We start from the raw sequence: 16,943 nt of genomic DNA, 5'->3' as shown, positions 1-16,943 counted from the left end.
AAAGAGAATGAGCAGAAACACCAATGGCTGCAGTGCAGCTGAAAACTAGCTCTGTCTGATGAAAGTATCCTATATGGAGTCCTGGAAAGAGCAGCTAATTCTCTAAGGCTGGACTGTAGAGAGCAAAGAGTGACAAAGATAAATGCATGGACACAAATGGACATATTATTCTACTTGTGAGAATGATTAAAATGAGAGATGCTCAGAAAGGCTACAAGAATGTACAGGTAACAAATGTGCAACTTACTGACAGCCATCAATTTCTACTACTGGTAGGAAATTTAACAGTTCAGCAACAGCAACTTCATGATCCAATGATCTCAAAGCTAAAATCCTATTAACAAGTCCCTGCCAAACATAAATAAGCCAACAACCTAAGCAATTTTTTTTGCTTTTTTGTTTGTTTTTTTAGGGGCACAGAACACTGATTACATATTATGCTGGAATTTTCTCCAACATTTACTTAATATTTATAGCAAGCAATTTAAATGATTTTATTTGAAACTCCTCCCACTCATCCATTTCCCATCAGTCACCATTGTGCTATTTCACGATTGCCATCACATAACAATACAGTATTCAGTTTACAGTTTAAGCTGAAACTTTCCTATACAAATATTTGCTTGGATATTAGTCACTCAAGTTCAACTTTAAGAAAACAAATTCTTAATCTCCTATGTACCAAGTTTCTGCTAGTCTCCTTGTGCATTTGAAGTAAGAAACACAGCTACAAGAGCTAACCTTTAAAGCAAGCAAAGGTTGTTACTACTCAAATATATCAGCCTTAATACATAAAATGTGCAATATGAATAATGTTGAAATATAATATTTTCTCTAATATTTGCACCCACCCCAATGCCTCCATCTCTTCTCTGTCAAATCTGCATTGCTGGGGAGCTTGTGATCTCCTATTTTGTGATAACCTTTACCTTATGCATTTGTTCAGTGCCTGGGTGTGTGAAATTTGTGCTAAACAATATTGAAATACTTAGAGCCAAACAGCAAGCAACAGCAACACAGGTTGTGAAAAGCTGAAGAGGGAGGAATAAAAACCAGAAAGGTTTTTAAATGCAGTAGTGTACACCATCTAATTAACAGCAGACAGCTACACGTATATACATACATCTGGATGTTGAAACAAACAACCACACTTACCTAGCATGCGAATGTACAATGCAGTTTGATCAGAACTGTCATAGGATATTGCCCCACGTCTCTGGAAACAAAAAAATACAGAAAAATAATTATTTCTGAAATTAGGCTTTGGATGGCTTAGCTCCATTAATCATGTTTAAAGGAGTGGGTCACCGGACTACACGTTCCCACCTCCACCCCCAGCCCCCGCACCTTAACCATGGTTAGAGGCTTATTTGCTCCAATCTGCCTTTCTTTAAGAATGTTTTTAGACTGCTGGTTCTTGAGACTTAGTGCTTACTTATGCTTCTGGATTCTTATGTTTTTAACCACTGATATGTTTCTAGAATGCAACCACATAGTTGTTATGCTCTAAAGATGTGAGATTGTGATAGTGAGATATTTACTGTATGTATATCTCACTCACTATTTGCTTTATCAGAGCAACTGATGAAGATGGAAGACCAAGTATTTTGCTATAAGAATTTAAAATTAGTTATAGTCACTTTAATAAATATATGGTTTCAGTGATTAGCAGCACACTACCAGGATCCCAAACAAACCTATCTGAAGTGCTGTTTGATGCTTTCATTACTATCTATATAACTACAGTTGTACCTTGGTTCTCAAACGACTTGCGACTTGAACGTTTTGACTCCAGAACGCCGGAAGTGTGTGTTCCAGTTTGCGAACATTATTTGGAACCTGAAAGTCTGATGTGCCTTATGCAGCTTCCAACCGAATGCAGGAAGCTCCTGCAGCCAATCAGAAGCCACGCCTTGGTTTTCAAACTTTTCAGAAGTTAAACGGACTTCCAGAATGGATTCCGTTCAAGTAACAAGGTAGGACTATACTGGTATTATAAGAAATTGAGGTTTACCCTGCTTTGGACAGAGTCAACTCTCTTTGATCAAGTTTGCAGTATGGCAGTAGTTCCAGATTGGTAATCCGCGGACCCCAGGAGGTCCGTTGCACCATTCACCTAAAGAAAACTACCAAAGAGATAGCAAAATTTTCAAAAGTAGGGGGTCCATGGCTTGGCTTTTTAAAAACAGGGGGTCTGCAGTACTTAGCTAACTGGGAACCACTGTAGTACAGTGGTACCTCGGTTACAAACTTAATTCGTTCTGGAGGCCCGTTCTTAACCTGAAACCATTCTTAACCTGAGGCACGCTTTCGCTAATGGGGCCTCCTGCTGCTGCCGCGCGATTTCTGTTCTCATCCTGGGGCAAATTTCTCAATCCGAGGTACTACGTCCGGGTTAGCGGAGTTTGTAACCTGAAGTGTCTGTAACCCGAGGTGTCTGTAACCTGAGGTACCACTGTATAGGGTTACTTTTGACTGGCACTGTTTGCAGAGGTTCCAGTGGCAGTGCTAACTAGGAGTGCTTTTTACCAGAGCTAGTCAGTTATCCGTGCTAGATACTTGAAGCATACTTCTCCCAACGTACCTCCCATCTATAGGAAATTAACATGGTTACCCATACACTTGTTAGTCAATTACAGTTAATGTCAGCACTGATGTAGCTGTTAATCATGGCTACAGCAAGAGGGAGAGGTCAGTGTTCAATTGTGCAAGTTCACACAGTGCTGAAGCCCAATCTTTACAATCCCTGTCCTTCTGAACTGCTTTGAACTATTTTGCATGGGAAAGTAGAATATAAGTAATAATAATCTCTTAACTACAGTTAATGATTGGAGAAAATTAAAGTCTACAGCACCCAAATAGACCTTCAAACACTAGGAATGTAATCCTACTACAGTTATTCATGTAGTGAATGCAAGACATTAATATGCATTTTACATGCATAGAATTAGCTGAATGACAATCATCATCCATTCTCACCTGTTCTCTTGGTAACCATTTTCCACATATAAAGAATGTATTCCTTTTAGTCATTTTTTTTCCAGTGAGCTTATATAAAAAGAATGCTGGCATGACAGAACTAAAGCTTGAGTCTAGATTTTAATTAAAGGTTTACTTTAAAGCCTTTCTTTAAAAACCAGAGTGCTATGTACATTCAAGTCTGCTACTGGTAGCTATGGAAGAGTGACCTCCAAATGTGTATAGGAAGCTTTCTTCCTCCCAAGCCAGCAATAGCGAAGTCCATCCAGCATATACAGGATGGGCTCATGACTAACAGAGATGAAACACTGTGAACAACTGTATAAAGAGGTTGTTAATTAGTAGAGCACTGTTAACCTGTTCTATACGCAACCCACTTATCACTGTAATATGCCACTAAACTGTGCCAATTTAAAGTGCTTGTGATTACCATTAAAGCCCTTACCTAAAGCAGGTTACCTAAAGGACCTCCTGGATTTGAATCTGCCTATACCTGAACACCTGTGTCTAAATTCCCATTGCAGTGCTGAAGTAGGCATATGTACCAGAGCTTTCCAGCAATGATGCCACAAATATGGAATCAAACTCCATGTGATAGGAAAGACCCATTCTTAACTAAGAACCAATCACAAACAAGCATCTTTAAAATATACTAGTAATCTGGCATTTTTCTAAGCCGACTGCTTTCTATCCTCTCTCTTTCCCTTGGCTCCTACTTCCTTCTCCCCATTCCTTGGGACCATTACTGTATACATGTCTTTGTCTATGTCTATGGCTACAGCTACATCTCTTTAACTGTTTTCCGTATTTCCCCACCACACCCCACAATTTGGCTTCAGTCCATCTCTTTGACTATATTAGTAAGATGCTGGCCACATTCGCCAAGATTTGTGTCCCAACTTCCCAAAACTTAAACTGTGGCATAGTTGTGTTTCTAGATTTGAAGAAGCCAACCTAGTGCCCTCTAGATGTTGCTGAAGTACAACTCCAACCATTTCCAACTATTGGCCTTGCTGGTTGAAACTGATGGAACATGGAATCCAACAACATTTAGTTAAACCACTGAGCCTAGGGCTTGCTGATCAGAAGGTCGGCGGTTCGAATCCCTGTGACGGGGTGAGCTCCCGTTGCTTGGTCCCAGCTCCTGCCAACCTAGCAGTTCAAAAGCATGTCAAAATGCAAGTAGATAAATAGGAACCGCTACAGCGGGAAGGTAAACGGCGTTTCCATGTGCTGCTCTGGTTTGCCAGAAGCGGCTTTGTCATGCTGGCCACATGACCGGGAAGCTATATGCCGGCTCCCTCAGCCAATAATGCGAGATGAGCGCGCAACCCCAGAGTCGGTCACGACTGGACCTAATGGTCAGGGGTCCCTTTACCTTTACCTTTTTTTAGGTTAGCTATCCCTGTTCTAGACAGCAGCACTACTGTCTTTGCTCACTTCTGTATGTCTACATTAATTCTTGAAAATTTTGTTTCCATGTCTGTTTGGTTCCAAGTCCTCTTTACTCCTTTCGCTTAGTGTGAGGTATGTTGGTTGCTAAGGCAAGCAAACAGGAGAATGATAAGATGGGGATTGGTATAATGACTAATATTATCAAAAGAGAGACTTCTCAAACACGGAAAAAGTAATACACACAGGTCTTGCTATCCAAAAACGAGCCAAAAAATTCCTATGGGGAATTTTGACCCCAAGTTGATGAAAAACCCTGAGGAAACTACTACTAATTATTAAGGAAGGTATGCACATGTCAATCAAACAGGGGATACAGGCAGCACTCATCAGTGTGGTGGGGTACTTGCTGCTGCAAGCCCAAACACTTCCAAAATGATGTCCTCTGAGCAATAGGCTTAGTCATGAGGGTGGCAACAGCACAGAGAAACTGAAGGAAACAACTAAAACAAGAAATAAAAAAGTAAATACTAGAAAGAAAAGTAAACAGAAGAGAAAGAAGGGGAGAGGCCTAGCTCATGCTCTAAGGAGAACTGAGCAAGTGAAAATGCACCAGGATCCACATGGCTATGGCAGTCCAAGCAAGTCACACCCCTTGATCATGCACTCAAGACGGCAGGCTTCTCACCAAAATACTTGCCTTGCTCTAGAAAGTTCCTAAAGTAGCTCTGTGCAGATTCAGAAAGCCCAAGTGGGACTAAATTAAGTCCACTGTTTTTAATGGATGTCCATTTGAGTATGATCACCCATTAATTATTGGATATACAGGCAACTCCACTTTATGTGGGGTTATGTTCCAAGGTACTGTACACATCAGTGAAACTGCATATATTTGAAACACCATTGAAAAAGCCAGCAAACACCCCGTTCAGTCCTGCCACGCCCCTTTTTGTGACATTTTTGGGTCACTTCCAAGTTCGGCGCAATGTGTGTATGTGTGGTCGCACACATATTGAATGTGTGTAAATGGGGAGTTACCTATATAAATGAAACATGCCAACTTATTACCTACCAAATGTTACCTTGGAAATCATGGCACTTCAAATTTTGTCACAACTTTTTCCTTTTGCAAATCATCGCAAGCATAATAATTATATTCTCTCTCTACCACCCCCAATATAAATAGCATATAGATACATACTTACACTTACACACACACAAACTATTCAGAATATGAACTATGACTTAGTTTCTGTTAACATACTACTTCATCATACTTAGGGACACATAAACCCTAACTCTCTTTTCCTAAATATCAGATATCATAGTAGTATCCTAGCAGGGATTTCTCTATAAAACTATGAAATTTGTTGAATGACAAATGACAGGGAACAAATACGAATCACTACATTTTTCACAATAAAAACTAAAACCATGCAACCGTGAAAGTAATATGTACAAATATTAATACAGTATAAGATTCATACCTACTTAATATAACCAAAGCATGACCAAGAGTCAGGAATGGCAGTTCTAGTCCAACAACTAGACAATTAGGCCACTTTGAGACCCAGGTTATGTGAAAAGTAGGGTATAGTAATAATAGGCCCACAGATTACTCAACTCTAGCTTAGAAAATACAGACATAAGTATTTGCAATACTGGGCTTTTTTTTTTTTTTTGAAGACCCAGCTTTGATTACAAGCAACTTATATCTAGTTTTTAATTAGTTTAAACTAAATTGCTTCAAACAGAGTGCTATCTGCACTAGTGCAAAATGAAAGCACAAATGTTCCAGCTTCCACTGTTTTTATTAAACTGCCTCGGCCCAGTATACCTGAAGGAGTGTCTCCCCATCATTCAGTCCAGACACTGAGGTCCAGCACCGAGGGCCTTCTGGCGGTTTCCTCTCTGCAAGAAGTGAAGTTACAGGGAACCAGGCAGAGGGCCTTTTCAGTAGTGGCGCCTGCCCTGTAGAATGCCCTCCCATCAGATGTCAAGGGATGTGAAGGAAATAAACAACTATCCGACTTTTAAAAGACATCTGAAGGCAGCCCTGTTTAGGGAAGCTTTTAATGTTTGAAGTTTTATTCTGTTTTTAATGTTCTGTTGAAAGCCGCCCAGAGTGGCTAAGAAACCCAGCCAAATGGGTGGGGTAGAAATAAATAAATAATAATAATTTATTATTATTATTATTATTATTATACATATTTCAGCACAATATCCCAATACTTCAGAAAACAAGTAGAATCTAACTACTGAAGTGGTACATCTATTCACAATGGGAAGTCACCAAATTTTCCTGTCTGCACCCCACCCACACAACAAGCTCCTGTAGATCGAAGAACTTCAAGAGCAGAGGCTGGAGGGAGGAGATTAGCAACACAAGCACACAAAGACAAAATCTGTATGATCCATGCTCAGCAGGATCTTTGGATTCAAGCTGTTATTTATAGTGTAATATTTTTATATTAATATTAAAAGAATTTTAGGTTAGATTAGAATATCACATTTTAATACTATTCTAATGCCATATAATTTTAAAAGCTACCTGCTGTTTTTATACATTAACAGGAAATATCCGCTAAGTTTCCTTTTAAACAAATGTAAGAGATGCCTGTAAAAGCCAACTAAAAAATCTGCTTTAAAAATTCATGTTTTGAATCATTTGGGAAAGAAGGCACAAATTCCAATCCTATCAAAGTACAGTACTGGTTCATTAAGAAGTTATCTCTAATGAGAAAAATAATGCTCTGTAATTGTTATAATATTTCCCAGAAGTCTAGTGTTCTAATGAATACACTATGTCACTACCTCAAAAAATTACATATCCCCTAAAATGAAAATGGCTTTCACAGGCAATATCTACATGAGGTACAACTGCCTACTGAGGTCTGCATCTACAGAACTTTGTGAGGGACTCTTAAGGAGATAACTGATACTGGATAATTACAGTAATGGCAAAGGAGGGGGTGCTGGTTCTACTAAGAATATCAGAGGATATTGATGGAAAGCTTACAGGCATGTGATTGGTTTGGATCAACAAGAGACATATGATCTTCCTATTGATTGCTCCAAGTTTTACTCTTGCTGCACGGTATGGGAGAGATAGAGAAAGTAACCTCTCTTTGTAACATGTCTGAAAAAATTATGGGTTCCTAGTTATTCAAGCAGCTAAATGTTTATGCTAAGAACTGAAATACTTTCTCAGAAGAAATGTGTAAAAATATAAATAACCATTTATAGATTATCAAGGAAGCCAATAAGGACTACTTCAAGTTAATAATTTTGTACCCATTGTTTATCAATGCTGTTATATTGCCATAATACAAACTGAGCTGATCACCTAAATGTGGAGTCAAACTGTTTTTTCAAACTATCAACAATATTTTTAAAGCATGCTAAATATTATTAATTATGGTGCTAGAGGAGACTCTTGAGAGTCCCATGGACTGCAAGTAAATCAAACCTATCCATTCTTAAGGAAATCAGCCCTGAGTGCTCAATGGAAGCACAGATCCTGAAGCTGAGGTTCCAATACCTTGGCCACCTCATAAGAAGAGAAGACTCCCTGGAAAAGACCCTGATATTGGGAAAGATGGAGGGCACAAGGCGAAGGGGACAACAGAAGATGAGATGGTTGGACAGTGTTCTCGAAGCTACCAACATGAGTCTGACCAAACTGCGGGAGGCAGTGGAAGGCAGGAGTGCCTGGCATGCTATGGTCCATGGGGTCACGAAGAGTTGGACATGAGTAAACAACAACAAATATTATGAAATAATAATATAATTTTCAATAATATTACCCATTTCTGGAGGCCCAGGTAGCCTCCATGGCTAGAAGTGCCATTTACAAGTTGTTACAAGGTACAACAACTTCAAACATCCCTGAGCTAGGAGAGCTTTACCACAGCAGTTCAGGCACTGGGGACTCAAGACTGCATTAATACAATGCACTCTGTGTAGATCATCTCTTGCACTTGACATGGAAACTCTAGTTAGTGCAGAACACTGCTGCAATAGTGCTGGCACAGTAAGTATGACCCTGTCAGCATATAGCACCTCTACTCAGGGATCTGCACTGTTTGCCAATCTGTTACAATGCCAAGTTCAAGGTGTTAACAACAATTTAGGGCCAATTATCTGCACAATTGCCTTATTCATAAGTACCCACTCAACCTCTTTGATCTGCAGAGCCGACACTGTTACAAGGGCCATGTAATACTTCACGGTTGTGAGAAACAGTTATTTTAGTGTGGCAGCACCTACACTTTGGAACTCCCTGCTTATTGGCATCAGGCAGGAGTCTTCCCCGTTCGCTTAAAACGTTTTTATTTAGGCAAGCCTATCCAGACACATAATTCTTGACACATTTTAATCTTTTTCACTGCTGAGAATAAAAAAATGATAATTTCAAAATTTCTTGCAAACTGCTTAGAGATTTTACTATGATCAAGCAATATATAAATTTTGTAAAATAAACCAAAACATTTACAGTGCGCTTACAGTTCACAGGACACCTTCCATGCTGTCAGCAGCTATGTTCAGAAATAGCAAGTTCATGACATGTCCAAATTAAACCTAGCTCATCTGCACTGATAGAAGTGTTGATGGTTTTGGAAACTAATCAGTAATAACTACCAAAGGACTGTGTGTACAAGTTAAGTATTGTGCACAGGGCAGCAGTAAAATTGTGCAACCCAGGAAGTACAGACTATTCTAGTCAATTAGTTGCAATTCACTAGCAACTCAGTATCAGAATTCCATTTATTATTTGCAAAGACTGTATCAAAAATTTAGTGACATTGGGAATGCCTCATTACCGTGATATCTCCAGTTGCGGACAGGATCTGCTCCAGAGGTCTGGTCAGATCCCAAGGTTTCCGCAACCTGAGGACAGCTTCTGAGCATGCACACGCGGCAAAACCCAATCAAATACTTCCGGGTTTGCCACTTTCGCATCCTGAAGTTTACATAACCAGAGGGTTACCTAACCAGAGGTACTACTGTACTTGTATAGAGCAAATTATTTTGGGAGCAGTTTTCAAAAGTGTTGTGGACACAGGTTGCATGTTTGAAGCAAATGAGGAGCTACAGCTGAGACCAACCTTTCTTCAGCTTTCATTCTTTGAAGATCAGAAATGTAGAGCCACACAAACTTCTCTCCCATCTTCCTCGTTTCCACACAAATTCCATCCTACATTCCCTATATTAACCATGATATAAGGTTACATTTACCCTAATGTTAACCATAATTAGCTTTAGCTCAATTGTGGGGAACCTCTGGCACATGGGTATAATTAGGCCTGCCTAGCTCTTTTGGGCAAACCACATCCACCTTTCCTGGGCCAGGATGGAAGATGAAATGTTCATGGGAGAACAACCAGTGTGCAAGTCTATGGGGTAGCTACTAAAAGTTTCAGAAAAATACTACTACTGCACAAGACAAACATCATTTGATACAGCCTACTCTCATCAACTTCATTCTACATTCTAATCAAGAATTTAGAAAACCTAATCACTTATCAGCTTCCACATACAAGATTCATTCCCTCTCTAAATACCCTGAGCTTGATTAAGAACATGCAATTTAAAAGCTTGCACTCCTTCTAAAACTAGGTGGTCTAATGTTTCACTAACACAAAATCAGACTATGAAATCAGATCAAACAAGGATGAAGGTTAGGTCTGCTTATTTTCTCTACTATCTGACCTTAGAATGCTCCTCAACATTAAGAATATACAAAATATTTCAACACTAATCCACTGCTAACTTAAACACACTAATTAACCCACTGTCTCCTTATTGTTGCCTTTAACAAAGCACCACTACCAAACCTGCCACAATTTATCATTCAAGAAAAAGCTACTTTTATCCATTACCAAGGAACATGTGAAAGCACAGGTTACTTCTGAAACACAGAAGGAAAGGAACCCAAAGATGACATTACCCCCATGAAACATAAACAGTTAAGACGTGCAGGTTAGCTGACAAAAGAACACAACAGTACAGTCAAGGAACCAAGATATTATCAGTTATTTCAACTGATCCAATCTCATTGCCTGCTTGAGTTCAAAGAAATCCATCTACCCTGTGTTTGTATATTGCCTATCAAAGGAACTCTGACTTTAAAAACAGAGTGACTGTAGGGGAAAGCTCTGCCTTTTTTGTTTGCTAATATTACCATACTTTTCCAAGACTAGGGTTGTTGTTTTTTACTTTAAAAAAGTGTTAAAGGGGGGTAGTCCTATACAAAGGGGCAATCTCCCCCCATTTTCTTAATTTTGAGTCCCAAAAAATAGGGGGTGTCTTATACACGGGGTGTGTTATACATGGAAAAATACGGTATTTCACTTCTGTTTTGATACAGCTGTGAGGGGGCTGAAAGTGCTCTTGAAGAAGATTTTAACCACACTAGCAAAATGTGTCTAAAAGTATGCTTTCTTTTAAAGACAAGGCCTTGCCCTGCTACACCATCCAAGACCAGCATATGTACAATAAACACAATACTAGAACGATTTATGAACCCTCCTGAATATTGCATGTTGTTTAAACCTGATTGGTTACTAAAACTGATTTGTCAATTGTAAAACAAGTTACAAAAGAAAAAAATCCCTTCAGTAGCACCTTAAAGACCAACTAAGTTTTTATTTTGGTATGAGCTTTCGTGTGCATGCACACTTCTTCAGATACACACTTATCTGAAGAAGTGTGCATGCACACGAAAGCTCATGCCAAAATAAAAACTTAGTTGGTCTTTAAGGTGCTACTGAAGGATTTTTTTTATTTTGCTTCGACTCAGACCAACACGGCTACCTACCTGTAACAAGTTACAAAAGGTTCATCAGAATCAATTAGTACGTTCTTTTGTTTTGGGTAGCATAAATGGAAAAAGATTCTGAATGCAATACTTATCTCTATCCCAGGCTCTCAAACTGGCTGCTTATGGAGAACACTTCTTGTGATGCAAATGACAAACCCTACAGTCTTTAAAGTTTAAACTGAGAAGGGGACTTCATGACAATAAAAATTATGTGGTAAAGAGGTTTGCCTGACCTGTAAAAGAAAAGATCTCACCCTACTCCTTCAGTGAAGTTATTCAGGGGAATTCCAACTCAGCATTTCAGGTTAAGGTTTTCACTGGTAATAACCAGGCATTTGATTCACACTACAATAGTTAAAACTGTTAAACAAAAGACATTTGAAGAACCTTTGCTCTTATGTAATAGATACCTGGACCAAGGCAGAAATAACGTTTAGTACACAGAAAATTGGTCAGGACGCGGGTGGCGCTGTGGGTTAAACCACTGAGCCTAGGGCTTGCCGATCAGAAAGTCGGCGATTTGAATCCCTGCGACGGGGTGAGCTCCCGTTGCTCGGTCCCAGCTCCTGCCAACCTAGCAGTTCGAAAGCACGTCAAAATGCAAGTAGATAAATAGGTACCGCTACAGCGGGAAGGTAAACGGCGTTTCCGTGTGCTGCTCTAGTTCACCAGAAGCAGCTTTGTCATGACCTGGAAGCTGTACGCCGGCTCCCTCGCCCAATAACGCGAGATGAGCGCCACAACCCCAGAGTCGGTCACGACTGGACCTAATGGTCAGGGGTCACTTTACCTTTACCTTTTACACAGAAAATTGACTAACATGTAACAAAGTTAGCTGATGTCAGCCAACTTGCTTGTGTTAAATACCCCAAAGCTAAACAGACATATATATATTAAAAGCTAATAGGGGTAGCAGCTTCAGCTAAAGCCATCAGTCAAGAAATGCTATGATCCTCAGGCCTAAACTTCAAAGTAAGTTTCACTAACCTTCAGAAAAATGTGTATACAGGCATACCTCATTTTATTGTGCTTCTCAGATATTGCTCTGTGCTAGGATGTGGGTGCAGCTGCAGGCAGCCTGGCCGTTCTCAAGGGAAGAAAGCACACGCACACACACGCACACACCCTGCCACCACTGCCCCTCTTCTGGCCACGGGCAGGAGCACAACTAGGCTTCATTTCACCTGGATCAAAGATCCAGTTTGGCACACACACCCCACATGCATTTGCATACACACACACACACAGGCTGGGAGTTTAAATGGTGCCCCCTCCAGAGGTTTCACTCAGGGCAAAAAACCTGGCTAGCCCGTCTCCCACACACACACACACCTTACAGCTCTACCACAGGAGCAAAGCTGGCTAGGGCTAGAACCAAGTTTTCCCTTCCCACCCCTGAAGCCAGGAGGGCCTGGCTTAACAGACTACAGTATAGCTTAAAATATGGTACCAGATGTCCCCGTTTCCCGGGGAAAGTCCCCAGATTTACAAATCTGTCCCTGGACAAAATCCGTCCCTGGAATGTCCCAGATTTCATTTAATGTCCCCGGATTTATATTTTAAATGTTGTATATTTATTAGTACGGAATGAATGTTGCGTGATTTGTTCAATGGCACAAGACACATCATATGGGGATTTCCGGCGAGGCAAAATGGTGGGCGCGATGGCAGCGAGCAGCTCCTGAAGCCACCCAGAGCCAACTGCATTACTAGGCTGGCTCCGGGCTGCTGAGACTGCCGCGGGGGTACCAGGGATGTCTGGCACGTCAACTGGGGAAACTGATGACCCACCCCACAACCCAAATCGACTGCCCAGCGGCGCTCCGGGGCCAGGGAAACCCTGCAGCCGATGCAGGGATAAGAAGGAGAGGAGAAGGCAAAGGAAGAGAGAGAGAGAAAGAGGAAGGAGAAAAAAGAGGGGAGCCCCGACCTTGCTGAGTTACCGCCGCCACTGAGGAGGAGAGGTAGGAGAGCACCGGGAGGGCAAAGACATGTGCCCGAGCCCAGGCCCAACCCGACCCGAGCCTACTCCACAGCGGATAGCGCTGCAAGAGAGCAGGCCAGAGCCCAGATGAAGGCCGCACAACAGAGGCGACCACAGAAGAGAAGATATTACTTCTTTTTAAAAAAAAAATTAAATAACATTTTTTTTAAAAGTGTCCCCAGATTGTTTGAAAAAAATCTGGTAACCTTAGCTTAAAATAACTTTTATACACAGGGAGAAACGCAAAATAATAGTGATCTCCTTTATTGCAATGTTTGCTTTATTGCAGTGGTCAGGAACTGTACCTGCAGTATCTCTAAGATATGCCTGTACATGCAAACATGTTCAAAGCGTAAAAGCACTTAGGGCTCATGTACTAGTGCCAACACACACACACCCCACAATCCAGACAAGGAGATCCATGAGCATATCACTTCCTGGGGCAGGAACTGCAGATTTTTGATTTAATTTTTCCTGAATTCTTACATGAACCCTTTTTAGGAGCAAAACACAGTGTATGAATTATTTTAGACTAGAGCTAGAACAGGACATTTTAATGTTGTCACTGAAGCACCAACACCACACTATTTGCATGACTACCTGCATCCTGTTGTGGGGGGGGGATTAGCAAAGAAAAATGACAGAGAGGAAAAGAAGTAACCACCCTCTTCCCACGCAGTTTCAACGTTAAACCTTAAAGTTAATTTTCTTTACAAAGACCTCAGGACAGTTAATGCATAACATGTACTGGTAGTTCACACAAAATAAAAAAAAATCCCTCCAGTAGCACCTTAGAGACCAACTAAGTTTGTCATTGGTATGAGTTTTCGTGTGCATGCATACTTCTTCAGATCCATGAAAACTCATACCAATAACAAACTTAGTTGGTCTCTAAGGTGCTACTAGAAGGAATTTTTTAATTTTGTTTCGACTACAGCAGACCAACACGGCTACCTACCTGTATGTAGTTCCCAATAAGAGAATCTCCACCAAACAAAATCTGTACTTCTTCTAAATAACTATATTTTACATACTTTTCATTCCACTCTTAAGGCAATGTTCATAAAAGTAGCCCTATCTGCTAGCACTTTAAACATTGGGCCAACTATGTATGTTCTATCAAAATGAATATTCCCTAACAAACATATTCTATAACAAACTCTGACGTGCTATTATTATGCACCAGAGGAAGAGGCAAAACCTTGGATTTACTCTTCTCTTAGTATTAGATACCCAACAGTTCAATCTTATACATATCACCTCAGCATGAGTTCAATGGGGCCTATTTCCAGGGTAGTGGGTATAAAACTGAAGCCTAAATAAGTTTAGAAAATACTCAATTTAGACCTCAATCGTATACACACCTCTTTGAAGTAAGCCCCACTTACTGTTTGTACCCACAGGCCTTTGTAGCTGTTGTACAATATTCTATTGCAGTATATAGTTTTACAAATAAAGAAATAAAATCAGATTACTTCTGAGTCAACTTACAAAGGTAAAGGTAAAGGTACCCCTGACCATTAGGTCCAGTCGTGACCGACTCTGGGGTTGCGGCGCTCATCTCGCATTATTAGCCGAGGGAGCCGGCGTACAAACTTACACAAGGGTTATGCTATTTGAGAATACCCACAAATCAGACAATAAAACAAGCACATTATATCTTATTCTGGGCAGATGCTTTAAAGTTCAGAGATTTGTTATCATTTGCAGGGAAATCTCAGCAGACTGCATCGGGGCAACAACAGATTGGCAAATGATTCCTGAAAACATATGAAGAGAAGAGAGCCAAAAATGGCAACAAAATCTATTTTTCCACACTCCACCGCCTACCTACATTTATTATGGTTAAATGTGTTAATCACAATGGGATACTTCAATGTGAACTACATAGACAACATGTTTTTTTAGAAACCACTGCAAATCTAGGAGAGTTCTATCTAAAAGCTTTCAGTGGTTGATAAGGGAAGAACATTATACTGTACATTAGTCCATATGGTGCTAGGGAAGGAATCCAATATTTCACAAAACATTTAAGAGACTGGCCGCAATCCAGTCAAATGTAAACAACTAATTCTCCATCTAAAACCTTGACTGAATCACACCCTGTGTAATTTTTTATAACTACTCTGACATGAAGGGTAAAAAAAAGTCTTTAAAAGATGTCACTACAGCTGTCTTACAAAATAAAAACACAAGTGTATTGGCAATAGCCAGCTGGTAGCTCCCCCTCCAGATTCTCAGCAGTATTATTTAGCCGAGGAACATTTAGTAGAAGACAACCATAAAAGCAGAAGCTACCGTAGCTTTCCTTGGCGAAACGTGTCAACAAAAGCAGGACAATACTGTACTGTATAAATGTACTGTACAGTGAAGCACCTCAAAGGCATCCATCCCTATGTACTTTGGAGTGCATTTCTACCCAGCACTACAAATGACAAAACTTGACAGAGAGCAAAGAGCGTATTCCGCAGAGGCAAGCGCCTCTTCGGCATATTTGCTGCTGATCTCGTGCGTTTTGCAAACTCCCCAATTCCACGGACTCCTCCACCACCCCATTTCTGCAGGGGAGGGAGAAGCGCGAGGGGGGGGGTTCGGGGCCGCCTCACCTGAGAGAGCTGCCTGGGGTTGGGACAGCCGAAGAGAGCGGAGCTGGAGCTGAAGCTGATGGCTCCTCTGCGGCTGAGGACATGCTGCGGGACCGGCCTGTCCAGAGGCAGCACCGGCAGCTGGTAACATACTTCCATTGAAACGGAGGCGCCGCCGCCGCCGCCGCCGCCTCGTCTTCTGGAGCGCCCACAAAAGCCAGGCCAGGCTCCCGGAGCGAAGCGAGGCCAGGCCCGCCGCCCTCACCTGCCCCAGGGAACACGCGCCGGGAACGGGTCAGTCGAAAGAGAAGCGGCGCTGAGGGGGCTTTCCCCGCACCCCGGCCCACCCCGCTCCGCGATCGCCGACGCAGCCCTAGGGAAGGCTGAGGGGGAAGCAAGCGCCGAGGAGGAAGGAAAAGGACGAGAAGAAGCAGCAGCCACGGCAGCGGCGGCAAGTCCCGTCTCGAGTCCCCCGGTCAGCTCCGCAGCCGGGACGGCCGCGTGCCGCCGCTCATGGGTGCCGGCGAGCGGGCCCGGGTCGCTGCGAGAGCTGCGACGGCGGGCTGATTAGGATGAGACACAACTCGGCTGCGGCAGCGCCGCTATTGTCCGGCACGAGGCGCGGCCCCGCGCGAGGGGAGGGGCTAGGTAGTGGCGGTTGGTGATGCCGCAGCTGTGGTGGAGGCGACGGAAGCGTCAGTGGGGGGAGAGCAGCTGCGCGTGCAGGAGAGAGAGGCCGCCTTTGCCTCTCCCGCGCCCGCAGTCAGGCGCAAGCCTCAAGCGAAGGCGAGCGCACGCGCCCAGGGAAGCACCAGCCAGGGCGGGCGAGCGGACGGGCAGGCTGTGTGTCGGCGCGCCTATGCGCAGCTGGGCCGCCGACGGAGCTTGTGCGTCGTGACGTCATTCCACCCGCCTGGCTTACCCCCCGTTGCTTTGCTAAGGGAGAGTAAAGGGAGGGCGGGTGCTTTCTTCACAATCGTTTCTGTCTCCCTGCTCAGTATATAGGATCTTCTTTTTCTTTCCCTAGAAAGCTTCGATCTTCTTCATTCTCCAGCACCTCGTGAGGAGAAAATCTCTACTTATGTTCTGACTGAATGCAGACTTCATGGCCGCAACATCCAACCGACTTTTCCTCCCCCTCCTCGCCCCTGCTTTAATTATCTTACCTAAAGAATCTCAC

The 16,943-nt window shown here is 42.2% G+C and overlaps 1 protein-coding gene across 2 annotated transcripts in view; it reads right to left on the bottom strand.

Moving 5' to 3' along the window:
- PDE7A (phosphodiesterase 7A) overlaps positions 1 to 16,523 on the bottom strand; it is a 59,129-nt gene extending 42,606 nt beyond the window's left edge. Inside the window, exons 1-2 of one of the 2 annotated variants that reach the window (XM_035125219.2) lie at positions 15,785 to 16,523; positions 1,156 to 1,216 (exon numbers count right to left, since the gene is read on the bottom strand). In XM_035125219.2, the coding sequence (XP_034981110.1) occupies positions 1,156 to 1,216; positions 15,785 to 15,922 (199 nt within the window). In that variant the 5' untranslated portion in view covers positions 15,923 to 16,523. The remainder of the gene's footprint in view (positions 1 to 1,155; positions 1,217 to 15,784) is intronic. The other variant, XM_035125220.2, reaches the window with a different exon arrangement.
- Between the last annotated feature and the right edge of the window lie 420 nt (positions 16,524 to 16,943).

This window comes from Zootoca vivipara, chromosome 8 (genome assembly GCF_963506605.1).
Source record: "Zootoca vivipara chromosome 8, rZooViv1.1, whole genome shotgun sequence".
Classification (NCBI taxonomy): Eukaryota; Metazoa; Chordata; class Lepidosauria; order Squamata; family Lacertidae; genus Zootoca; species Zootoca vivipara.
Note: the sequence above shows the minus strand (reverse complement) of the source record. Positions and strands in the feature narration are given on the sequence as shown.